The sequence below is a fragment of the Camellia sinensis genome, chromosome 6 (genome assembly GCF_055761805.1).
Source record: "Camellia sinensis isolate YWXY chromosome 6, ASM5576180v1, whole genome shotgun sequence".
Taxonomy (NCBI): domain Eukaryota; kingdom Viridiplantae; phylum Streptophyta; class Magnoliopsida; order Ericales; family Theaceae; genus Camellia; species Camellia sinensis.
In genome coordinates, this window is record NC_138966.1 from 13,826,021 (window position 1) to 13,852,911 (window position 26,891).

General features: G+C 37.3%; 3 protein-coding genes across 3 annotated transcripts; 1 reads left to right on the forward strand and 2 right to left on the reverse strand.

Moving 5' to 3' along the window:
• Window positions 1-8,839: 8,839 nt before the first annotated feature.
• LOC145793175 (uncharacterized) lies at window positions 8,840-9,307 on the reverse strand. The gene has a single exon (XM_082875925.1). The coding sequence runs from the start codon at window positions 9,305-9,307 to the stop codon at window positions 8,840-8,842; it is 468 nt and encodes a 155-aa protein (XP_082732051.1).
• Window positions 9,308-10,798: 1,491 nt separating this feature from the next.
• Window positions 10,799-11,721, forward strand: LOC145793176 (uncharacterized). The gene is made up of 2 exons (XM_082875927.1): window positions 10,799-11,161; window positions 11,248-11,721. Exons 1-2 carry the CDS (start codon window positions 10,799-10,801, stop codon window positions 11,719-11,721), a joined length of 837 nt encoding a protein of 278 aa, XP_082732053.1.
• A 3,371-nt stretch (window positions 11,722-15,092) lies between these two features.
• On the reverse strand, window positions 15,093-16,033 carry LOC145793177 (uncharacterized). The gene is made up of 2 exons (XM_082875928.1): window positions 15,505-16,033; window positions 15,093-15,295 (listed from the first exon to the last, which is right to left on the reverse strand). The coding sequence occupies exons 1-2, from the start codon at window positions 16,031-16,033 to the stop codon at window positions 15,093-15,095; spliced, it is 732 nt and encodes a 243-aa protein (XP_082732054.1).
• Window positions 16,034-26,891: the final 10,858 nt, after the last annotated feature.

The following is a 26,891-nucleotide window of genomic DNA, read 5'->3' on the forward strand; positions in this document are numbered from 1 at the left end:
CCATAACTCGGTTCGTTTCAACATCTGGACTTAGCTCGGTCCAAGTTACTTATAAATTACCCTCTCAATTGCCCCTTAATTCTATCTGCAACGCATGATTTGGGATTATTCTTCTCTAGCTGAGCTAAATGTACAAGCCTCCAACCGAGCTAAATAGTATTCTTCCCCTCCAGAAATGTCTTATCAGTTGCTTTGCACGTCGTTCCACTACTCAAGAACGTCTGAAACGTTATTTATTCCTCTTGACACGTGGCATGCTCCTACTAGTCAAGTACACCTGTCATAGCCGTCTTTGTACTACGAAAATTTGAACAGTCCCACCAATTCTCGCGCCTATACAAAAACTCATTTCTTGAACCAAAGCACTCCTGTTGTTCATCTTATCTTTCTTGCCTTTATGAGCTCTACATCTGTATTCTAGCCCCAAAACAAGTTGCCATACCATCCGCATCACTTGCCCCTTTGTTTGGTTGGATTCTGCCTTCAAGTTTCAAAACCCGTAAGTTTGCTATCGCCTCTTTCTAGTGTTCTTTTCTTTTTTATTAATTTTCAAAATCCCAGCAGTTAATCCCCATATAAGTATGTTATGTACGCTCAGAGTGTTTTGAGGTTTAAGCTCAAAACCTCACACTCAAGCCTGAAGAACACTCTAGCTGGATTTTAAATTAGTTTAAAACATGGACTTTGATGAAAAATTGTGTTGTGACCGAACTAAGAATTTGTTTGCGACCCTTAGGCTGGAAACTGACCGAACTAGAAGCAAGTTATACCCTCGTGCACTAATCACCAACCATGCTACAAACCTTGAGCTGGCCCTGTTTTTCAACCGACCTGTCTGTAACCCAGATGCAGTCGAGCTAGGCTTTTTCTGCTTGTTGCCTATTTACTTAGCCTGGTTCAGTATATCTGGGCATAACACTTTCTTCATTTCCATTTTGCAGACTTGACTAGGTTGGCCAGGCACACCTTTACACTTTGCCCCTGAGCGATTTTGCTCGACCGAGCCACCCCAAGCTGCCTCAACGCCGGGCTAGGCATCTGTGTCCATTTGGAACACCATAATTTTTAAGTATAATAGGCAAATACCGATTCTTGGTGGACTCACCTGAGGCCATGGCCGAATTCCGAAAAGACTACCATATTCCTGATGACGTCCACCTCTCCTTAGCTGAGCTAGATACCACCCCCTGGGGCAAACCGGGCTTCATTCCATTTACAGTAATATCGATCGTAGAAGCTTAGCTTCGGTTCCCTGTCCAGCCCCTCATATGCGAGTTCCTTAGTTAAACAAGATTATGTCCAACCCAACTCTCCACAAATACTTATAGGATAATAAATGGCATCGCCAAGCTAAACCGCCGGCTTGGCCTCAACCTCAGATTAGCCGAGCTATTTCACCAATATTCGCTCTGCCAAAATGACGACGGTTGGGTATACTACCTCAGAGTTAGAAGAGGCCAAGAAAAAATTATACACCAGATAAAGACTTGAACAATGACAATTTCTTCTGGGTTTCTAGCTAGTTTGAAGACCAGGAAGCCCAGATACCGGGCTATAATATAAACTGGAATAAAGGAACTGCTGGTAAGAACATCTCAGTCCAACTTTCTTTGTTGTTTTCAATAACCACCGCGCTAACCCATTGCGTTCCTTGTCTTTCTTTTTTACAGATTTGAACCAGCTTAAATCACAGTATACTTACGCTAATCAAGATGCCCTTTATGCCGCACTTCAATACCACTACTGCGATTGGGCTGAGCTACTAAACTTTGAGCCGACTTACCGGTATAACGGAAAGAGAAAAACCAGAGTCACTAACTTCCTCCTAGAACCTTCACCCGAGCCGGACCCCACTCTCCCCCAGATTAATTTAATTCCCTTGGCTGAGGAACAGGAAATGGAAAAATGAAGGGCCATGCGAGCTCTAATCACTAAACAACCTTCCTCCGAAAACCAATCGGAATAAGCCCCATCTGACCAACCACGCGAGACCGTTGTTGCTCTACCAACAACCAGGGCAATATCATCCCAACTGAGCAAATGTGCGCGTACCTCTTCGACCAAACCGCAACACCTGGTGGATGAAGAAGAGACTACATTACCTGAACATGCCCTACTGAGTCCAAAACACGCACGTTCGGGCCAAACAAGCTCTTCTGAATGGGCGCCCTCGATGTCCTACAAGAACCGAGCTGTATCCATCACGGATTCAGTGGTTGTAGAAAAGGACCATATACTCGCATTCAACCTCTCCAAAAGTGTCTGTCTGCCACCAGACATGGAGCACCATGACCACCTGACCGAGCTCAAGGCCATTCGCTTGGCAACCAAGTAAATGGTACTTATAAGTTTTCTCCCCTCTATTTGTTTCCACTTTTGATCGTCTGTTTGCTCAGTTTAACATAATCACTACCTCTTCTATCTTGTAGGCTTTGCAGAAGAACCATGTTGCCTACAAACGCGTACTTAAACTTCGCAAGACAGCGCAGTCAGCCATGGCAGATGCAAGTGCCAAGTCGGCTGAACAAAAGGAGGCCAAGCTAAAAATGGCCAAGCTGGAATCTGAAAATGCACGGCTCACTGAATTGGTTAATACAACGGAAACCGACAAGCAAAAGGCGTTGGCCGAATAAAAAGACCGATACCTACGTGAACTAGAAAAGCTGGAAAGAAAGAAGAGTGCCAAGATCACCAAGCTGCAGAAGAAGATGGAAGACACTGAAGACCGAGGCTTCAAAGAAGGGGAGGCAACCTACGTTTTGCAGTGTGAAGCTGCCAAAGGTATCTTCTTCAAATGCGGGTGGAAGATTGCTGCCGTTAAGCTTGGTTAGGGGCCAGACACCAAGATCTTTCAGAACCCTCCCCTTCATTTTATTCCAAACTACATGTCAGACTACACTAACGCAGTCCAATAGAAGTTTCTCCAAGAGGGAGAGGAGAAAGAAAACCCTAAACCGCATAATGCCCCATCTACAAACACTGACCCTGGTCTCCAGCCTCTTCTGCCAGCTCGGGTGGATCCGCGTAGCCAACTGATGCCAAGTGTAGTTGAGGGGGCAAATGTGACCGACCTAACTCAGGAGGTCGCCTCTAAAACCGGCCTGCCGAGTGGCGAAGCCCGTGTTGATTTGGACGCCGACCTAGATGACCTGTTTGCCTGATTTTTCTCTTGTTGTATATATTTTTTTCCCTTTTCCCTTTTTAAAAAATGTAACCGGGCTACAAGCCCCTCATTTGTATTGAATTTCCAGTGAATGAAATTTCTTATTTTGCCTAACTTTTTGTTCGGTTAATGTACTTTTTCCCTTAAAGTACTAACTTTCTACAAACCTAGCTGGCCTAATTTGGCTCGGCCTCCCCTTATCCTGCCCACCTTTTTTGGCCGAGATAAGCATCTCGGCCGGACAACAACTTCAGGATTTTAGATAAGTGTTGGTTAAACCTGCCAACTTTCTTCAGCCTAGATCCTGATCTCGGCTGAAGAACAAAAGATGTTTGGTCAAACTTGTCAAACTTCCTTCAGCCTAAATCCTTATCTCGGCTGAAGAACAAAAGATGTTTGGTCAAACTTGTCAAACTTCCTTCAGCCTAAATCCTTATCTCGGCTGAATAAAGAAAAAAATGTTGGTCAAACCTGCCAACCTTCTTCAGCCTAAATCCTTATCTCGGCTGAAGAATAAAAGACGTTTGGTCCATCCTGCCAAACTTCTCTAGCCTAGATCCTTATCTCAACTAAAGAAAGAAAAAAGTATTGGTCAAACTTGCCAACTTCCTTCAGCCTAGATCCTTTTCTCGGCTGAGGAAAGAAAAAAGTGTTGATCAAACCTGCCAACCTTCTTCAGCCTAGATCCTTATCTCGGTTGAAGAATAAAAGATGTTTGGTCCATCCTGCCGAACTTCTCCAGCCTAGATCCTTATCTCAGCTGAAGAAGAGAACTAAATGTTGGTTAAACCTGCCAACCATGTTGATTACCCCCAATTGGCAATAACTATGAACAACTTTTACAGTAGAAAGAATGGTGCTGGAAAAAACTACTTGCTTTATTTGAAAAGAAGAAAAATTACAAGTGTTTTTAAGGAAAAGCTAAAAATAAAATAGTTTGAGATTGGTTGTGTTCCATGGCCTGGGAATAGCTTTGATGTCCATATCTTCCAAGTGATATGCCCATTTTCCTGCTAAACCAATCAATTTGTATGGTCCTTCCTAGTTAGGTCCTAACTTGCCATCTCCAAGTACCAAAGTGTTGCCCATTACTTTGCGAAGTACCCAATCTCCAATCTTGAATTGCCTTGGGTGCACTGTTTTGTTATATTTTCTGGATAACTCTTGTTGGTATGAGGCAATGTGTATTAATGCCCTTTCTTTTCTTTCTTTTGCAAGGTCGAGTTCCAAGGTTATGGCCTCACCATTCAAGTTTGGATCAAAATTTTCGCTTCTAATGGTGGGGAGGCCTACTTCCAGTGGGATTACCGCCTCCATGCCATAGGCTAAGGAAAAAGGCGTTTCTCCAGTTGATCGCCAAGGTGTGGTACGGCAAGCCCATAAAACATGAGAAAGCTCCTCAGCCCACTTGCCTTTTGCTCTTTCCAACTTCTTTTTCAGACCGTCTGAGACGACTTTGTTAGAGGTTTCAGCCTGGCCATCAGCTTGGGATTACGCCGGTGAAGAGTTGTAGAATTCTATTTTGTATTCTTCGTAAAAGTCCCTAAAGATTTTGCCATCAAACTGAGTGCCGCTGTCGGATATTAGAGCCTTGGGTATGCCAAACTGAGTTATGATGTTCTGCCAGAAGAATTTCTTAACGTTTTTCTCTTTTATAGATGTGAGTGTTTTTGCCTCTACCCACTTTGTGAAATAGTCTATTGCTGCGAGAAAGAACTTTCTGTTGCCGGGTGTAGTTGGAAATGGTCCCACTATGTCCAGGCCCCACATTGAAAAAGGCCACAAGGTGGTCAATGGTAGAAGCTCTCTGGCTGGTTGATGTATTTGGTGTGTGAACTTCTAGCATTTCTCGTACTTATTAACATATTTCTCTAAATTTGCTTGCATGTATGACCACCAATATCCTTGTAAAATTGCTCTATAGGCCAATGATCTTCCCCCTTGGTGGCTTCCGCAAACGCCTTCGTGTATTTCAAACAAAAATGCCTCGACCTTGCTAGGATGGACACACTTCAAGTAAGGCCCTGTAAAGGATCTTTTGTACAATGCTAGTGATGGGAAAAGCCAAAATTGTTATAACTTCACTTGAATTTTGTTGGCTTCTTTCTTTTCTTCAGGTAAGATGCCATCTTTTAAAAATATTATGATGGGGTCCATTCAGGAAGGGCCTAGCTCTGCACAACATGCTTCGGCTGCTTCGGGTTCTTCAATGCTTGGTCTGGGTAGGAAATCAATTAGCAATGGGTGTGGGATAAATGTATCTGCCATTGATGCAAAACCGGCCAGCGTATCTGCTTTACTATTTTCCTCTCGACCGATTTGCTCTATCCGGACTACTTCGAACTTCATGACCTCCTCTCTGACCAAGTCTTGGTACTTAGCCATCCTATCATCCTTTGCCTCGTAGTCGCCTGAAATCTGGTTGACTACCAGCTGGGAGTCACTGTGTACCATCAGCTCGATGGCCTTCATGCGAAGTGCCGATTTCAAACCTGTTAGTAGTGCCTCATACTCCGCCTCGTTGTTGGATGCTGGGAAGCCAAGGTTGACTGCCTGTTTAATTGTTAGGCCATCTGGTGAGATGAGGACTATACCCGGCCCTGCACCGTACCTGTTGGATGCTCTATCTACGAAGAGTTTCCACATCTCTCCGACGAATAGTTTCCAGCAAGTGGATGGATCTGAAGATGTCTTGGGATCAGGGGTGTTGCCGTTGTCTTCTCCTAGGTTAATGTCTGTCGTTGGTCCTTGTTTCTCACTGTCTGACTGCCTCAAGACTTTGCTTTTGGGTGAGTCTATGCTAGTAATGCTACGGTCTGTTCCTTCTTTGCATTCTTCAAGGTTGGATGGCCTGCTGTTTGACTGAGCATTCTGTTCTGGGGGCTACGTCATTCCTGCGACACTTTCCCCCTTCTTTCGGTTACCTCGGTCAAGTCAATTGGGCAAACATGATGACTTCCTAGTGTGAATTCAGCCACGAAGTCTACCAAAGCTTGGGCCTTTATTGCGGTTCTGGGTTAAAACTTAATGTCGAACTGCCTTAATTCCACTGCCCATTTCAAGATTCGTCCAAAAAAATTCACCCTCTCAAACAAGGTTTTTAAGGGGAAAGTCGTTAAGACAATCACAGTGTGGGCATGGAAGTAGTGTAACAACTTTCTTGAAACCATCATCAAACCTAAGGCCAGCTTTTCCAATGGCAAGTACCTTGTTTCAGTGCCCAGCAATGTCTTATTAACATAAACGATAGGTAGGTATTGTATTTCCTCCGCTCTGACCAACACTACGCTAACTACATGCTGGAAAACTGCTACGTACAAAAAGAGCTCTTCTCCTGGTACTAGGGGTACTAACAACGGAGGAGAGGCTATATAGTCTTTCAAACTTTTCAGGGCGCGGTCGCACTCATTATCACACTCAAACTTGGCCTTCAGTGCCTGGAAGAATGGTCGACACCTGTTTAACGACCGACTTATGAACCGGTTAAGCACGGCTGCTAGACCAGTGAGATGTTGACTGTGTTGGGCCTCTCAAGATCTTGGATGGCTTTGATCTGAGAGGGATCAGCTTCTATGCCCCGGTTAGTCACTAGAAAGCCCAAGAATTTGTCTGACCCTACGCCGAATGTGCATTTAGATGCGTTCAGGCGCAACTTGTGGGATTTCAAAATTTGGAATATTTCTTCTAGGTCCCTGAGATAGTCCCTCTCATCCCTGCTTTTGACCACTATATCATCTATGTAAGCTTCCATTGTTCTGTCTAACAATGGTGCAAACATTTTGGTGATCATTCGTTGGAATGTAGCCTTTGCGTTTTTTGTGCCAAAAGGCATGACCTTGTAGCAATATAGTCCCCTGGGTGTTGTAAATGATGTGACCTCCTAATCCGATTCATACATAGTGATCTGATGGTAACCACGATACGCATCAAGTAAGCTAAGTCGGTTACGCCCTGCTATCAGGTCCACCAGTTGGTCTATCTATGGTAGGGAAAAACTGTCCTTTGGGTAAGCTTTGTTAACTGTTTTGTAGTCCATGCAAACGCGCCATTTGCCGTTCTTTTTTGGCACTACTACAGTGTTGGAGAACCACCTAGGATAGTGTACTTCTCTGATTGCTCCTGCCTCCAGCAAGTTTCCCACTTCCTCTGCCACGATCTCTGCGTGGTGGAGTGTCAATCGCCGAGTTCGCTGTATAACTGGTCTGGCAGTTGGATGGACATTAAGTTGATGGCAGATGAAATTAGGGTCAATGTTAGGCATGTCATACGGCGTCTAGGCGAACACTTCGAAGTTAGAGGTAAAAAATTCCATGATCTCTATTTTCTCGGTGCTGGACAGAGACGAGCCGAGCAAAAAGAACTTTTTCGGGTTCTTTTCATCTATTCTTAACTCTACCAAGTCTTCTACTGCCTTCTATTCGGCTGCTTTGTCGACGTCTACAAACAACTCGATGCTTTATGGCTCTTTTACCATTTGTACAAACCTTTTAGCAGCCCGACTGCCGTTTACTGTGACGAAGCACTATTTCGACATGATTTGGTCTCCTAAGACTTCTTCAATCACACCGGTTTCGTTGGGGAGCCGTAACACTTGATGATAAGTTGATGCCACTGATCGCATGGCGTGCAACCATGCTCTTCCTAAGATTATATTGTAAGTGGAAGAGACTTTTAATACCCAAAATTCCACTTGTTTTGTTATCGTTCCTGCCTTGACTGGCAAAATTATCTTGCCCACCGGCCATTCTGGCATTAAGTTGAAGCTGACTAAGGGAGATGTTGCAGGCGCCAAGTCTCTGTTCTCTAATTTTAGTTGCTTGAAGGGCTCATAGTACATTATCTCATAGGAGTTCCCTTGGTCAATTAGGATCCGCTTGATGTCGAAGTTCTTGACGCGCAAAATAACCACCAGTGCGTCGTTGTGAGGGCATTGTAACCTTGCTAAGTCCTTGTCAGAAAAGGAGATGACGTTTGTTGCCTCCGTTTTCCCCTTTTGACTGTAGCTTGTGTACTTAGTACCTCTCTCATGTGCTCAACCTTTTTGATCATCCCACTGAGTTCACATACCCGTTCAAGTTCAAAGATCCCATGTATTACATTTATTATGCCTTGGGGTGGGCCGTCGACCGGCATCCCATCCGGCTTATTGCGGTCCTAGGGGATTGGCTGTGTTCCCCATTCAATATACTGGTCTAGGTGGCCTACGACTACTAGCTCCTCCAGATGTTGTTGTAATGGCGTATAGTTTTTAGTTTGGTGCCCCTTTTCATCATGGAAGGTGCAACGGTACCTCTCATCGTAGCCTCCCTGCGTCTCTCCCAACTTGGCTGGTCGCCAAATGAAAGGTTCATCGCGTATCTTGCTAAGAATCCAGTAGATAGGTTTATTGAATAGCGTGGTGATGGCAGTGCGGACTCTTAACTTCCTCGCTTGGAAGTCCCCCATGTTGCCTCGCCTGCCTCACCCTTTTTTGCTTAATTGTTCAACCGTGTTGACTTTTGCTACAGTCTTTCTATCTGGCGTCATTGTTATGCCAGATTTTGCTTTAGCGCAGGCACTATCTTCTTTTACCCGGATGTGCTGATGTACTCTCTCTATTAGGGCCTCTATCGTGAGGGGTGGCATCATCTTCATTGAATCCCTCAGCTTGTTACCGGCTGGTAAACCCCATTTGTATTATATGATGGCGAGGTTTATGGGGCAATCCCCAATCTGATTGAAAGTCTCCCAATATCGACTATTGTAAGACTTCAACATTTTCTTCTCGTCTATGTCAATAGAGAGCAGCTGGTCAATCTCTATTGGTGTCTTGGTGTTTGTTCTGAATCTGGTCACAAATGTCTTTGTCAACTGCGCCCATGAAGCTATGCTACCTTCTGGCAACCTTTCAAACCATGTTAGACCCAGGTCACCAAGGCTGGAAGGAAACAAGATATACATTAGGGCCTCGTTTTGTCGATACACGGCCATAACTTGGCGAAAGTGGCTTAAGTGCATGTAGGGGTCGGACTTCTCCTCATAAGTAATGAATTTGGGCTGGTGGAAGCCTGAGGGTAGCAGTACGTTCTCAATTACTGGAACAAACGGTGAGCTCTGCAACCTTGCTAACACTTTATCTACTGGTTTGTAAGCAAGGCGCGGCATTGGCATCCCTACCTTGACATTCCCATGTGTCCTAGGAGCCAATCGATGTAGAGCTGAAACTCTACGAGGATCGCGCGCCCTAGTATCCTCCTTCCATCGGGCCCTCTCCTCTAGCACTGTTCGCAGGTCTGCCGACCTAGGCAACTCTGTGTGCTTAGATGTTTGATGCGTGTGCGAGGGCCGATAACTGCTTCCCTCTATATACGACCTCTCAGTCCTCGTTCTCTCAGACTTGGAGTAACGAGTCCTAGAGGTTCATGATTGGGTATCACCTGTCCTTAGGCTTCTGCTTTTCGTCTGGGACGGTGTGATTTGCCTGTCACGATCTTCTGAGTGGCGAGGGTGCACCTTACTCTTGCCCACTTCTTCTTCCGTCGCCCTTTTGCCCTTTATCTAGCACTTCATAGTCTCCATGTTTGCCGCCATCCTCCTTATTAATTCGTCTTGCTCCCTCACGCGATTCTCCTGAACCTGAGGGTCTAACCTCTGCCTCTACCTTTCAAGACTTTAGGAGTGACGAGGACTGGAGCCTCGTCTCTCCCGTGTGTCCCTCCGGGAGTTCCGTCGCTAGGGGTCTAACTCTGTCATGGGTGGGATAAAAGGTAAGCTTTCGCGTCTCCCGCCCCCCTCCGAGGTTTGCCCATTAATAGTAGATTGTGACAAATCTTCATTGTGCGCCATTGAAATCAGTTTGAAGGAAAACTTAATCAAGAGGTTTGTTCTTTGTGAAAGCTATTCCCATAAACAGCACCAATTGTACAAGCACAAAATAATCTTCTCGTATAATCCTGTCGATAAAATTTGCACTCTTCCAAACGTCATCACTTTTACTACCTAAAAACACAAACGTGAGCTAGTCGGCGGGTGTGTGCCGGAAAACCTCTTTGATACCTGAGTCAGCAAATAGACAATAGACACAAAAGGTTTGTGTATTTGAGAGTAAAACTTATGATACTTGTACATAGATCCTATACGAGTTTTTATAGATTCTGCCTGGTACAATCCTAGTAGGACTCTTATTTTCCAATGTAGAATCTGCCTAGGAATCATATCTCTAAAAGATAATGCTTATCTTTTAACACCCTCCTCACTGCTTAACCAAGTGAGATGGTTCAAACCCTATATCACGATTTGGTAACAGCACAACCGAGCTAGCACAGCCTTGCCTTTCACCAGACTTAACCGGGCTCACTCAGCTTTGTGTTATCTTGGGCATCGCGGTCAGTCTTGAGATTACGCCCTGTAGTGTTATCCTCTAGCTTGGTTTTCCTTCCATTGATACCTCGGTCCAAGACATCCAGACCAGGCCACCAGTAGCCACCTCTAACCAAACTGACAAGATCAAGGGTAAAGCTATGTAGACAATTACCTCGGCCCATAGCTCAGCCCATGGCTCGGTCCGTTTCAACATCTAGACTTAGCTCGGTCCAAGTTACTCATAAATTACCCTCTCAAGTTGGATGTTGTATCATATTGAATTTTCTTCAAACTATGGAAGATTTTGAAATGTTTGAGGAATCACAAACTTCAAAGCACAACACTAATATTAATTTTATTTCAGAAACTTCTTATGTTTCTCGTAGTAAAGCGTTCACAATTATAGAAGGTGGAACTTTATGTAGATCTTGGTTGGCAGTCTCTCAAGATCCCATTACTGGTAATAGTCAGACCATGGCAATATTTTGGGAACAAGTACTCGTTTATTTTAATTCACAATTGAGCGGTGAATCAACTCGAAACCGTATTTCTTTGTCGCACCATTGGTTTGTCATGCAAAAGGCAATTAATAAATTCTGTGGTTTTCTTGAACAAATTCAATTGAGGCAACAAAATGGAACAACTGAGGCAGACATGGTAATTTTCATTTCTGTTATTAAATATCAATTTTCTTAGTGCTCAGTATACTTTTTATTGAAATGTTTATAATTTGCTTTTTTTAGGTCACTAAAGCGAAGTGGATGTATCATGCAATACAGAAAAAACACTTCATATTTGATACAAGTTGGGATATTTTGCCCCAAAGTTGTAAGTGGGATGAATTTAGAACAGAACCAAAAAAAGCCATGCAACATGCATATCCATGTTCGAATCCACCAACTAAAGGTGAGTCTTTTCAACCCAACAACAATATTGCGGAGAACCAAAAACCGACTAATACATCAATACGACCAATTCGTACTAAGGTTGCGAAAGAGAAGTTAAAGAATCAAACAACTCACGATGTTAGATTTGATGAAATGGCTGCTGACCAATCCAAAATTGTTGAAGTATTATTAACTATCTTTGCTAGAACTGTTGAGCGAGATGAACAAAAGGCCATAGACCGTCAACAGAAGGTTGTAAAGCGTCGAAGAAGGGCTGAGAATAAGGAGGAACAACTAAAAATCTTATCTATGATGAATGAAAGAGAATAACAAAATGAGGATCATAAAATAATGTCAATAAACATGACAAATTTAAATCCTATGCAAATGGCATACTATGAAGATCTTCAACGCCAAATCTTATTTCGATCAACAAATAGATTTCCTTGACTGTTTCATGAAGATCATGATTTCTATTCAATTTCTTGCAGTGTATTTCTGTATTGCATTTCTTATTTCAATCAACAATTTCTTGCATTTTAATCAATTTTCTGTAGGGAAATGCATTGGAATTATATATATGTTTATAGTGGGTTGTATTGGAATTACAAAAACAGTTGATGTTGATGGTGGGTTCTATTGATTGTATTGGAATTATTTGTATTGGTTTTATTATTTAAAAACAAAAACAGTAATACAAACATACTTACTCTAAATCAATTTTGAAAATAAAAATGATAGCAATACACAAAACATGGTCACAACAGATATTTTTTGTGTAGAAGTAGTTTTTTTAAAAAATTTGTACAGAGGTAGTTTTTAAAAATTTCATGCACAATTAAAATATCTATCAATTTTGTTTGTATATATATATATATATATATTTTTAAACATGCTCACAAATATTTTTAAAACATGCTCACAAATATTTATCAGTTCAAATATCTATCATTCACATAGTCATTAGTCATTTGTTCTGTGTTTGTTAACAAAGTCTGCAAATTACTCATGTTTACATGACCACCAGAAAATTGTCCAATATGTTATAAAAGGCAGAACCACCACAATCAGAAACCAAAATGTCCCAACAAAATATAAAAACTTGTAAAAAAAACAAAACAATGAAAATACAGAATGTAATAATACATTGTGAAAACAAACAAAAACTACATAATTTTTCTTTTACACGATGGTCAATTTGATCTATGCGATTGCTTACCACTTTATGACGTTTTTCAGTGTCCAAACAGAACTCACCAAATTGTTTAATTAATTAGTTTTGAGCAGTGACAAATGTATTGAACTGAGTACCCAATGCATTGAACTGATTAGCCATTTCTTGTTCCCATTGAACACGCTGATTATGTCGTTCCTGTTCCATGGCCAAAAAATCAATCCAATATTGAGGTTGTTTAGTTGCTAGCATCGCATTGTCATGAGGGTCTTCGGGAGCATCATTTGGTGGGACATGTGCACTAAGATTTCCTATTAAATTTTCAGCTCCACCAACACGGGTCAGTGTGTACTCCGAAATGGCCGAAGAGATTTTAATCTCTGCTTCACCTACAAGTCGGATCTTAAAAGCTTTGAAAATTTTAGTGAGCAGAGCCCCAAAAAGTAGTGACCGGCCCATGAATTGATCAAGATTTGCGACCATCATTTCTTTCATTATTATGTAGCACAAATCCAATTTGTGGCCAACTTCAAAATAGTATAGTAAATAAGCATTATAATATGAGAAAGCATCAAAATGTCCTTTTTTCGAAGTAACATTTTCTACTATAAATCGACGGATAATCCGAAGGTGGGGTTTCAAATGTTTTGCTTGTAAATTACTCTCGGTAAGTCTCCTCTCACAAATAGTAGTATATACTTCACTGATATTGCCAACAATATCAAGTAGGTTAGACTCACGGTGAAAATAGATATGCATATCCCCTTTCTCAACTCCAATAATTCGTGATAAAGTGGGGATATCAAACTCAATACTCTTACCTTTTACATAAGATAGAAGACTAAAGTTTCCATCTTTTTCATTAGTACATTTCAAGTGAAGATAAAATAAAGACACAAGACGTGGATATACTTTTTGTGCTAAATTAATTAAATTTACCCACCACATTGCCTCGAGTTTGCTAACTAAAAATGGATCATATTGAAGTGGAAGATTAACCCTTCTCCCGGTTATAATAGGTTGGCTGGAGAAGTTTTGAAAGGCTTGTTCATGATTATAAGTGAGAAAATCAATAGTCGGATAAGATGAACTTTGAAACTGTTGTTGTTGTTGTTGTTGGCGTAGTGGAGGGATGGAGCTTTCACCATATTCTGATCTTGCTCTTTTGGTTCTAAGAATGACGTAAATATCTGTTAAATTTGATTGGAAATGTGTTAAATATGAATGGTGGATTACAGAGGAGCTCAAATTTAGTGTGAGGTGACCAAATGATGTGAAGTGTACTGTGCAAAAGTGCAACAGATAAGGACATGCACAAAAAAAAAAAAAATTGAGAGAAACAGGTTGACCCACCGGTTAACCGGCTGTGGAGCAGATTTGTATTCAATTTGTGCTGAACTTTGGCTTACTGCTTCTATTGCTTTGCCTTGTTGTTTCTTTCAATGCACACTTCCAATATTGAGTGGATATAGAGTGTTTTAGGAGCACAATTTGGCTTGCTGTTGTGGCTTGTTGCTACTTTGGCTTGCGGTTTGTGAAGCAGAATTTGTATTCGGATTTTGTCTAATATTGAATGTATATAGAGTGTCAATAAATGAGGTAGGTGGTGGAGGGAAGTAATGAGGTAGGTAAATTGCTTAAATGAAGTAGTTGAATGGTGGTGTGTGTTTCATAAGGCATTCACCAAACCTACAAGTCGTATGTACATTCTAATGGTCAAGTAGTTGGATTGTACAGAGGTGTTGAATTGTTAAATGTATGAGGTATTGAATTTTCATGAGGTATTGAATTGTCAATAAATGAATTTTCAAATTTATAAGGTACAGAGGTGTTTCATGAGGTTTTGAATTATCCGTTGTTATTTGTAATTGATTTGTAATATATATTTTAATTGGAATATTTATTGTTTTAATTCATTTGTTCAGTGTGCTGCATTCATTTGTAATTCATTCAAATATACTGCATTCATTTGTAATATATATGGATATATATAACAATCAGTAGTCCAAAGCCATACTAGAACACAACATCAGTAAATTATGACATCAGTATATTGGTAACAAATGCACACTATTTTGGATAATAACAAAGTTAACGGACCAAAAATACTAGCAAAAATGGATGTGTACATTGTGAAGACCACTAGCAACAAACAAACACTAACAGCTTTCCTTGCGTAATCAGCTTCCATTCCAAAAAATAACCAACAGTTCATGTTTGTGTCCACATAGTGAATTTAGTTTTCTCCGTGAAGATGCCACATATGTTCTATTAAATCATTGCGGAGAGCATGATATGCATTTTTATCTCTAATACCTAAATGACGAGACATAAATGATTGAAAGTCATTGTTATTACTACACGAAAGTACTATTGGTGAGTTGGTTGATAAAATATCATAATTGAAATCAAGATGCTCCTCTCTCTCATCTTCGACAATCATATTGTGTAATATAACGCAACTTTTCATTATGTTTCCAAGCATTTTTGGATCCCAAAAACGTACGGCACCACCTATAATTGCAAATCAAGATTGAAGCACTCTGAATGCCCGCTCTACATTCTTCTTTGCTGACTCTTGCATCATTGCAAAATGTTGCTTCTTCGCTCCTTGTGGAGAAGAGATTGTTTGAACCAATGTTGCCCATTGAGGGTATATATCATCAGTAAGGTAATAATCCATATTATAACTGTGTCCATTAATAGTGTAATGGACATGGGGAGCTTTACCTTGGGCAAGATCAGAAAATAAGGGTGATCGATCCAACATATTCAAGTCATTGTGTGATCTAGGCATTCCAAAAAATACGTGCCAAATCCACAAGCTACTACTTCAAGAATGATGGTTGGCTTTTTCTAATGGCCTACGTATTGACCTTGCCATACCGTGAGACAATTTTTCCACTCCTGATGCATGCAATCTAAACTTTTCAACACACCCGGAAACCCACGAACCTCCCCAATAGCAAGTAATCTAACAATATCAATTGTTGTTGGAGATCTCAGGTATTTTGGTCCAAAGATTTCAATTACTGAATTGCAAAAGTGTTGCAAACTTTCAATTGCAGTGCTTTCCACAATAGGTACATAATTATCAACTGCATATGCTGCCACTCCATAGGACAATATTCTCATTACTAAAGTCATCTTTTGCAAGGGAGACAATCCAAGGATATGAGTTGCATCTTGTTTTTCAACAAAATATGGATTGTGTGCTTCAATGGCATTCAAAATTCGCAGATACAGAGGACGACGTATTCGAAAACGTCTCCGAAATGTTGCAAGTGAATAAACTGGATTTGCCGCAAAATAATCCGCAAACAATCGCTCATGACCCTTCCATCTATCGCGATGTATGTAATTATGTCCTACAACAGAACCACCTCTTTTCTTTAATCGATTACTTGATTGCAGAATCTGAATCATACTAGCATTATTTATCTCATAAACCTCCAAAAGTGTGACCATTTTTTTATCATCAGACTCATCATCAGAGGATGAAGAAGAAGAAGAGAATGAAAATGAAGTGAGCAATTAAGAATTTGAGACACTCATTATGCTCTAGTTTCAGTTCTAGTTGATTACAGATATAATGTACCTCTTTTCTGGTATATGGTACATGGATTCATGTGTTTATATCAGTTTTTGGAAGGAAATCATTATTGGAGACAAAACAAAAAAGGAAAATATTTAATGGAGGGAAAAAGAAATGGGAAACAGAAATTGAGGGGAAAAAAATTTTTAGTTGCCTTGTCCAGTTGACTGGCCGGTCGTCTCGCCGAACGTCCACTCTCTTTTGATGAAAGTTGCAGTGCAACCATTGGAGCAGCTAATATCAGATTGAGGAAGTTTTTTTTTTTTTCTTTACTCAGGTTTGGTGAAAAAGTTGGTGAATCGTTGGAGACGCACTTAGCAAGTGACTTGGTGTCGGACGCGGGTTGATTACGGCCACATAACCTCTAATCCGTCATTCATCGTTAGATTAACGGATTGAAGAAAATCAATTTGTATCCGTCCATCAATTCAACGGATGTGATTGAGCGGATTGACAACTGAGTGGATGGATATGAATCGGTTTGGCGGTTTAAAATTTTATAAACTTTTAACATAATTCAATTTATGCACTTCCTAAAAAAAAAAAAAAGTATTAACTTAAAAAAGTATTACAATCACTGCATGCCTCATCTAAAGAAACAAAGTTTGAAATTTTAGAATATTACAATTACTGTATGTCTCATCCATATAAAGTATTATAGTATGTGGTTCTTAAAATATAAAAACAATTCAAACTACCAAAACTATGAACAGAGCAGTAATAGAGATTGTATGCCTCTGTATTGTTACATCTATATTTGTTTTTGAAAACAAAAACCAACCAGCATATATCATCTTATTTATTTATTATTTTTAGAGTTAGATTTAAAAACAAAAAAAAATTAGATAAATAATATATATATATTTTTTTAATTCAAAAAATATATTCAAGTCAAAAACTCTTTTTCAACAGAATATTTACACTCTTTTTCAATAGAAAACATAAATAGAATATCTAAACAAATTGAAGATACAAAGTTTTACAAATTACTAAGGGTGCTCGCGGTTTGACGGTTCAATTGCAGCCAAATGAAACTCAAATCCACCATTCCTCCAAAACTAGGTGAATTGGAAAAAATCAATCCGTAATCGTCCGCTCGTCATCACGCATTCGTCCAAAATGAGGCAAATTGGTTTGGTTAGGCCGGTTTGGTCGAATCGGTATATCCGCTGCTCACTCCTATCTCTAATAGTGTAGTGGCTTTTCTTTCTATCATGTGGTAAATTTGTGATAAATTTTTCTATCCTAAAATAAAAAATATTATTCAAAAACGCGAGTGAGATTTGAACCAAAGATCTTGAGTTTCATTAGGAATACTCTTACCATTTAGATAATATATATTATAATATTAATTTTTTTATTATTTATTTTTATGTTTACTTATCTGAATTGCACACCCATTCCGTGTGCCACCCACTAATAAGCATATGTAATGAGTTACATGAACACTAGGGTGGGGGATGTTTGGTAATCAAAGAGATTGGATTATGTGGTGGTACAGTGTAACAGGTGTTTGGTGCCCCTTTTAAAACATATTGGGTTTATTTGGTTTGTATGTCAAGATATAATTTTTGTAAAAAAATTTGTTTGATCCAAATTTTTTGAATTTCTTTTTTAAAATCACTTTTTCTTTTCTACATATCAATCAATCACTTTTTTTCTCTCATCTATCCTTCTCAATTATTTTTTTTCTCACACACATCTACTCAATTACGCGACATGAGCTAAAATTGGGCTTTTTAGCTAAAATAGAACTTTTTGGCTAAAACAGCCACGAAAAGATAAAATAAGCTTTTTAACCTAACAAGACAAAATGTCACATCCAAAGCATAATCATTTTAATTTTTCCCCTTACGAAAGTCTAAAAAATCAAAAAATTTATCCTAAACGAGACTTTTTAATCCCAGGTTAAAATAGCCAAAAAGTTAAAAAGTCAGCTAAACGAACACTACAATAAAATATTCAATCGTTCCAAACTTTAAAACTATTTTCAAAATATACAACTAAACAAACCAAAAAAATTTCTAAACCCTCTCCTCAAAATATTTTTTGAAAATTTATCTCAAAACACAAACAAAACACACCCATTATGTTTGACATGTGGGGTTGGGATTATTTTAGTCAAAAAAAAAAAAAAAACTAAGTTAAAAGGTTAATACGACAAAATATTGCATCCACATCATAATTATTTTATTTTTTTCTTGCAAAAGGCAAAAAAACCTACCCCTAACGAGAGTTTTTAGTCCAGGTTAAAATAACTAAAAAGTCAACCCACTTCCCAAACGAACGTTATACATTATAGCTTAATGGATTATAAATTATAATTTTAATTAAAAGTTGTTAATCTATTTGGTACAGTTGTTGAATTATAGATTTAAATTATTATATAGTGTTTGGTAAATAAGCTGTGAAATATATATATATATATATATATATTTTTGTTATTCACTACTAGTTCACATTTTTCATACCAAAAAAAAAAAAAAAACAAAAAAAGAACTTAATTCATAGTCCATTTGGGTCTATTTCTATTTTTAAAATAAAAAACTTAGGGTATGATCGTAAATTAATATGTCCACAGTAGAAGCTGATAATTAGAAACATGGGGTGAGTAGCTTCTCAGAATCAATTTTTTTGAGTTAAAATAAGTTGATAGAATTAGAAACTGTTTGAAATAAATTTAACCAAACAGTTCAAAATAACTTTTTCAAAGTTAAAATCTATAAGTTGACCAAAATAAGCCACACCAAACACTCCCAACCTGGGAGAGCGTTTGGGTTTAGTTGATCTGTTTTGGTAGGAGTGAATATAGTCTGAATTAGTTCGATTTGAGTAAGATTAGGATCAATCTGTTGTCTACGGTTCTATAAAAATTGGAATCAAATCAATTCATTTAAATAGTAGAACCAATTGGAACCAAATAATTTAAACACAATTCGGTTTGTTTGGATCCACAGATTCACATAATCTATTAACAAAAAAAATTATATAACATTTTCATTTCATAATTTTTCAAAACATAAACATACATATTGTTCCACCATTAATTTAAGCATGCATAATATCTAGTTTCATAGTAGCAGCAACAATCACCAAATTCAAAAAATAATAATAAATAAATAAAAACTAGTTCCACTATTAGACCATTAAAAAAATACACAACAACAACAACAAAATTTTATAGCAGCAAATTCCACACCAAGTTGGACATGTGTATGATATGAATATAAGAGGTATGATAGTATGTATCAGGTGTGTATGATATACGATCTGGATTGGTTCTAATCTGAAATTGTGAAGTGTAATCTAGAACCGATCCGCGAAACACAGTTCCTCAAATTTTTAATTTAGACCCCAATCACGGATTTAAAAAATCAATCCAAACCTATCGAATTGGACTAGACTGGGTCAATATACAGATTTTACGGATTCATTGCTTAGCCCTATATTTTGGGACTAATTTCGGTGAATTAAATTATTCACTTTTTAAGACTCATTGAATAGAATATTCACACAAAAAATTAAGATGATCAGATACTTATAATTGTACATTTAAATCACATTTGTTTAAAAAAAAAAATTGACAACAATTATAAATTCAATAAGAGCAATCCATTTTTTATAATAAAAATGTTATTCAAACATATAACTATCGATATCTGATCATTTTAATTTTTTGCATAAATATTCTACTTAATGAGTACTGAAAAATGGAGTCTACTAAACTTAAACACTTTCTCAAGTTGAGATGATCAATTTAAAAGAATTCAAACCCTTAATTAAAATAGTCAAAAAGTTAGGAATGGTTGAGGGTTTGCTTAGTAAGTGATTTTTTAATTTTTTACGAAAAGATATAAAAAAAATAAAAAAATAATATGACAACTTATAATAAATAAGTAAATAAATGTATTTATTTAGTTCATTTGCTTAGCTTTTGTACACTACTTTTTATAAAAAAAGTAATTAGAAGAGCCAATTCTCCGATGAACCCTCCTCGTTTGGATGTACAATGAGACAAAAAAGAAAAAGAAAAAGAAAGTGATTGTAATTTCTCAACATATGTTTTGAGGTGTGAAAAACCCAATCATGTGGGAAAGGGTTTTTAGTGAATTTTTTTGTTTTTTATTTATTTTTTACTTTAGAGGGTAATTTTAGTTTTATAAGTATTTCGCTATCAATTTTTTTTTTTCTCATCAAATCTCACAATATTTTAGTGAGTAATGAAATATGTTTAGTAAAAAAGTTATATTTTTCACTATTTATCATCAATTCTCGCTATTTCTCATTTAGTTTATAAAATCAAATATAAGAAAATAATTTTCTTTCTCATAATTTTTATTATTATTTCTCACTACATTACTTCATCCAAAAAAAGGAGTAAAAGTTCTTTCTCCTATGACCACCGCCGGGTCTGAATAATTTATCTGGGATCATATGGATCATGTGAGCCACCCGGGTTCAAACACTATATTGGTTTTGGAACTCAAAATTTATTTTTTGAATTGTTTTGTTGTTCATATATTTTATCTTTATATTAAGTTTTTTTTTTAAAGTAAAATATTTGTGAAAAAATATAAAATAAAGTCACTAAATACAACGAAATACAAATATATATATATATATATATATAAATACACCTGATCTAGATATACTTAAAATATAAAATAATTAAAAACCAAAAAACTCAAAATCTCCATGAGTCTCTTACTAAGAAGTTAATGGTTGGAATCCCTCAATTTATGGGCGAGTCTTATCCCCTATGTATTTATTGGGATTTTTTTTCCTTGTATTGATTAGAATCGTAGTTTTATTCGCCATGTATTTATTGGGTCTTCTTTTTTTTTTTTTATATTGATTATATTTTATTTTTTATCTTTATTATTATGATTGTAATTTATTAAATTTCATCATAATATAATATATGAATAAAATAAAAATAAATAAATAAAGGAATTTGAATACATAAATCAACAATTTATTTCAGGTGAACAACTTAACCAAAAATTGCTTTGGCATAATTGCCATTTTTTCCCCTAAAAAAAAACATATAATAACCAAATAAATGTTTCTTTTTAAAATATATATACTATATATATTATGTCTGGTAAAAAGGCCCATTATATTATATTTGGTAAAAAAAACTCTTATCACTTGAACAACACACATTCTAGTATTATATAAAGCAAATGTTCAAGTTAGTATCTTTCAAGAATACCCTTCATCATTTTTTAAAAATCAACTCATAATCCCATAATTACTAACTACTTAAATTTTAATTTTGAATTTTGAATTTTAAATTTTGATAATTTATTTTTTTCTCTTTCTATTTTCCATTGATTAATTTTCTTAGCACACCTATTGAATCTACACAGCGTCTAATATCTATATATTAGTGTATGCTCGTGTCTAAAGGCACGAAGGAAATAATATGGAGATTAATCTTATCCTATCCAATCTTTTATGTAGTACATGAAAATTTTATTTACAAAATAATTTTGGAGAAATTATTCCTTTCTTATAGCATCACTATTATTGTTACCCAAGTTATCAATCTTACTTGTTCTAATTGAAGAGATTGGTCTCATTTGAACTTAGACTAAAATTAAAAAAGAATATAATCTCCATGATTGCAATATTAACAAACCATCTCTAATGTTTAAAAAGAAAAGGCATGGAAAGAAAAATCGTACACTGCCGCTCACCCCCATTGTGCAAAATTGAAGTGTATCAAAGCTCAAAGTTTAGCAAGAAAAATGTATCAGTTAAGTAAAATATATGATTAGCAAACTTATGAACATATTACACTTAAGGTCCCAGTGATATTACAGTATTAGTTGGTTACAACACTCATTTCACTTTCTTAACCTTAAGTCTCAGACTCTTCATATTACACTTCTCTCTTTCTAAAGCTTAATTAATAAACCAATTATAGAGAAAGAGAAAAATAGAAAGTAAAAAAAATAGAAACTAAACTTTAATCAACAAAACCACCTGCCTTTGGACAATCGACTAACCCTCCAATCAAGCATATATGTCTATGGATTACAGCAATCTCAAAACATCAAGCACTATTTATAATAATTGCAAAAAAAAAAAAAAAAATCATCAAGAACTAACTGAAAAAGTTCTGTTCTCAAAAAAAAAAAAAAAAAAAATATTGAAAAAGTTCTAAACACATTATTATATTTTTAGGTCTTAAACACATCATCAAGCACTAATGTTTATAAATGCCTCCTTACATCGTCAAGCACTAATGATTTAGCAAATATATTTAATTTCTAACATTGAGCAATTTTTTAGAGACATAAAATTCAGCACTTACATAGACAATTTTTTAAGAAGCAATTTGTCTCACACCATTTCATTTTTTGCCTCCCTTTATCTCTACTCGCCCTCATCCCACACCCACACACCCTATATGTTTTTTAATTTATGTAACAAATATTTTATGCACCCAGACAGATGTGACGTCCACCCAGGAAATTTCTATATATCAAAAAAATGTTTAACAGAGACACATCCATATAGAGGGAAAAAAGAGATTTATTGACCAAGAAAAATGTTCTTTATTTGATAATCTTTCATGGATATCTTTGGCACCACATACAAGGAGCGTCCGTTTCAAAAATATTCAAACCACAATCTAAAAAGAAAGATTTCATGAACTCACAACTAAGATCCAATTGAGAGCATTCAAACTATTTAGAAGTAATGCAAAAAAAAAAAAAAAAAAAAAAACTAATTTTTTGGTCTTTCCCAAAAACAATAAATAATAATAAAAATAATTAGCAAAGAGAACATCGTCCAAAAAATAGATAAATTCATAAACTCAACCCAATCAAGTAAAGGGGAACTTTTTACCAAAAGTTTGATCATTCAATTAATCTCCCTTCACCTTCCATTCCTTGTGAATTAATAAACACATCAAACAAATCAAATATAGAAACAATTTATGAAGCATTTGGCAAACATATGAAAATGGTTTTTTATCAAACAATTTATCAAGCATTGGGTGAACACTGTGGTAATAGAAATTATGTAATGGTAAAACCAATTACTATGTTTGTTTCAAGTATTTTGAAAGCACTTTTTAGAAAATTTTGTTGGAAAATGGTTTGGGAAATCTGGGTAAAAAACAGATTTTTTTCCTAACTTTGGTCTAATATTTAGGTGGGACCCGTGCGTCGATTTTTGCTGGTCAAAGTGGTAACGTGTTCTATGCCGCGTTATGATTCACGTGGTATATTTGGTTGCTCAAAACCATTATCGAGTGAATGAGAAATTGAAGCCAAAGTATGCTCCATGGAAATGGAGTTTTGGTGGAAAATCCATAAAGGTTTGAATAAGGCTTGTCCCACATTGATTTGGTAGGAAGGTTTGAATGGGTTTATAAGACATGGCATTGGAACTTAGGGTGTGCCCCAAGGGGTACCCAAGTTTTGTAGAGAGAGAGGTTATGGGCAAAATGGGCTAGACCCATTGGACCTAAAAATCACCACGTGCCATCGTCCGTCCAGTCGGTCGGGCGGCCTGGACCTGGGCCTGGTGTGAGGTTAGGTTGGGCTTGTCCGGCCCAATACCTGTATTTTTGAGTCAAAAATATTTGAATTTAATTTTATTTTTTGAAAAATAAAATCCTGAATTCAAATTAATTCCGGAAATAAACTGGTCCTGTTTTTCTGTACACCTAAACAGGTCCCTTCCCGTTTTTATCTGTTTGAATTTTGAACCCAACAGATTCAAATCTGTTTAAATTCAAAACCAAACAGGTTTTTACCTGTTTAATTCAAAACCTGCAGCCACCAATCCATCTATAAATAGGACAGCCCTCATTTGATGTTTGATTCATAAATTTCGTACCTCACCTCTGCAAATTTATTCTTCATTTTGCTGCTTTTAATTTTTTGTGAGAAAGAGTATAAAACACTTAGTGTGTTCGTTGTACAAATATATAGTAGTGCTGCATATATTTATTGTTGATCATTGCATCCTGCGAGATAAACATCCACATTCTGAAAGCACCGTGGAGAAGACGAATCTGTCTTAAGGTATAGCGATTCCGGTTGTCCCTTTACTGTTCTGTTGTATTCCGGACTCGGTTCCGTGGAGTTGGTAATTGTATCTATCTTTTTGTCATCCTTTAATTCAATTTGTTTGAGTTTTAGGATGTGTTGGGCATGTTTCGAACAGGTGGGTTGAACCTTGGTCTGAAATCTTGTTGCCAGGTTTTTGGTCGTTCCGCTCGAGCGGGCCTTGTTGCGCTCGAGCGGAGATTGCATACTCTCAGTTTTTCGTGTCCCTGCAAAACTTCTGCAGGTGTGATTTTTATGCTCGAGCGGGTTTCTTTACGCTTGAGCGGTAGCGCTCGAGCGGGTGCTTTGGCTCTCAAGCGGGTAGTACTTTTTGGTGTAAGTTCTGGGCGGGAGAAATCTACGCTCGAGCGGACTGGTTTTCGCGCTCGAGCAGATGTACTTTATTCTCGTGTCTTGGCGCTCGAGCGGGCCTTCTTGCGCTCAAGCGTACCTAGTTTTTTGTTCTTGACGCTCGAGCGTTGTGTTCTCCGCTCGAGCGAGAATGTCGTATATCAGTCGGCAGCTAGGCATTTTAAAATTATTTTTTACATTCTCTTTCTCTCTCTTACTTTCCAAAAAGGTATTTTGAGAGCTCGTCTCTCTAGAAACTCTCTTCTCTCTAGGGTTTGATCTAGTTAGAGTGTCTCACTATCCTCCGGCCTTTATAAAAAGTGTGTGGATCGTCGAGGGCTCCATTTTGATCCGTGGATCTTTGAGTTTGGAGCATTTTGGTTTTCTTCAACTTTCCCGTTTGAGTTCTAACTTCGAGGTAGGGATATCCTACTCCTTCTCATGAGTTTTGTCTTTGAATTTTAGCATTTTGATGAGTTGGGGGTTGTTGGGTAATTTTGAGAAAGTTTGGGCCTTTGTGTAATTTTACAAAAGTTGGGGTTTTGTTTATATAAACTTATATGCATGTTTGGCATAGAGAAATGAGATCAATATTGGTTTATTGGTAAAAATGAAACCTTAGGGTTGTGATGTTAATTATGGAAATGCACTAATTACATTGATAAATTAATTGGGATAATTAATTTGAAGGAAAGAAGAATTAAATTGAGAATGTTGGAATTGGATGTGTATGGGATTAAAGGGTGTAGTTTGATTCGTTCATCGCTCACCTAGTTGAAATGTTGATTATATATCCATTTGGTGCATTTACTTTCAGTATAGAAATAACTGCTTTGGGCTATCGGTGGAGGATAGTCTTGATTGTTGTAGACACTGCATGATGATTAGGCAAGCTAAAACTAATCAATTGAGTATGCTATTGAATATAGCAACTGAAATAATACATTAATTCTATGTATTGATTGATTGTATATGATCTATGTTTATATACATGTGTTGTGTGGGAGGAGATAGGGGATGTACTCCACGGTTTAGGAGAAGATAGGGAATGGACCTCTAAATCGAATTTTGTGTGACATTGATACAGCACTAGAATGTGTATCAAGTGTTGATTATGGAAGTGTTTGAATTGATTTGATATAGTACTAAAATGTATATCGTTATCAATTGTAAAGTATAGAAGTGATTCTATGTTATGTTGATACAGCACCGAAATGTGTATCTTTCGCAAAGTATGGGAATGGTTTATGTGTTATTGATACAGCATTAGAATGTGTATCCCTCATATATTTTGAGAGTGTTTTAAAGATGAGTCTAAATCTCATCAAGTTATTTGGCTAGGTATTGAGCCTTGTTTTTAAACTCAAAGTTGGAAAAGACATGGGAAATGAAATGTAACATGGACTTAATGTTATGAAATCGAAATGTGATATATGTCGATGTATCTGTGTTGGCCATCTATTAACTGCTAATCTTTTAGTCATTGTTCATGGCTGGTTTAGTGTATTTCTACTGGGCTGTGGCTCACCTTTTATGGGACATCATTTTCAGGTACAGGTAGTATGGCACCTCCAAAGAGATAGCTTGGGAGGCTAGAAACAGACAGACTGCTTTGTTATTTGCTTTCTTTTGAGGTATTACATGTAAATTCAAGCCAAGGGCTTAATATGTATTGAGTTAGTACTCTTTTTTTTTGTAACCAAGTGTTAACTTGGAAAGCTGTAAGCCTGTAGGGCATTTGCTTTTGTTGTTAACATGTAATACTTTTGTAAGAACTATTCAGATTAATGGAAAGAGGGTTGGTTTCTTTGTATCAATGCATGTCTAAAGAGATGGGTTTTATGTATTATTTTGAGGGCGTTACAACTTGGTATCAGAGCGTACCGGGTTCGAATATTTTGGGTACGTGGGAAGTGATTTGTATCACAATGGGTTTGTCTCGCTTGTTAGAGACTTATGTGCGACATTATGTATTTATTTGATAACATGTTTATGTGACTACTTGGGTATGGGATTTAGTTTCTAGGATGTTGATTGGATCCTTGGGTTTCTGTGAGTCTTGTTGGAAAAACATTTGATCAATGCTATTTCTAACCGGAACTCTAGTAATGTCTCGGGACTATCATTATCCGGAAATGAAATTCGTAAGTGCTTATGTGTTTATGTGCTTACGTGGAGTGAATTACAGTTGTCCATGTATTAGGACGCGAGTGTTTAATTTTGGCACATTTATGAATGTGCTAACGTTCTTCGTTACCTTTATTAGGATGTCAGGACGAGGACGTGGTAGACGTGGCAGATGTGGTAG

What these genes read in the sequence shown, in the direction of transcription:
- LOC145793175 (XM_082875925.1), bottom strand. Translation starts at nt 9,307, where the DNA reads ATGCCGCGCCTTGCTTACAAACCAGTAGATAAAGTGTTAGCAAGGTTG.
- LOC145793176 (XM_082875927.1), top strand. Translation starts at nt 10,799, where the DNA reads ATGGAAGATTTTGAAATGTTTGAGGAATCACAAACTTCAAAGCACAAC. An exon ending in GAACAACTGAGGCAGACATG is followed by an intron (nt 11,162 to 11,247) that starts GTAATTTTCATT and finishes TGCTTTTTTTAG; the next exon opens with GTCACTAAAGCGAAGTGGAT.
- LOC145793177 (XM_082875928.1), bottom strand. Translation starts at nt 16,033, where the DNA reads ATGGTCACACTTTTGGAGGTTTATGAGATAAATAATGCTAGTATGATT. An exon ending in GGAGGTTCGTGGGTTTCCGG is followed by an intron (nt 15,296 to 15,504) that starts GTGTGTTGAAAA and finishes ATCTTGCCCAAG; the next exon opens with GTAAAGCTCCCCATGTCCAT.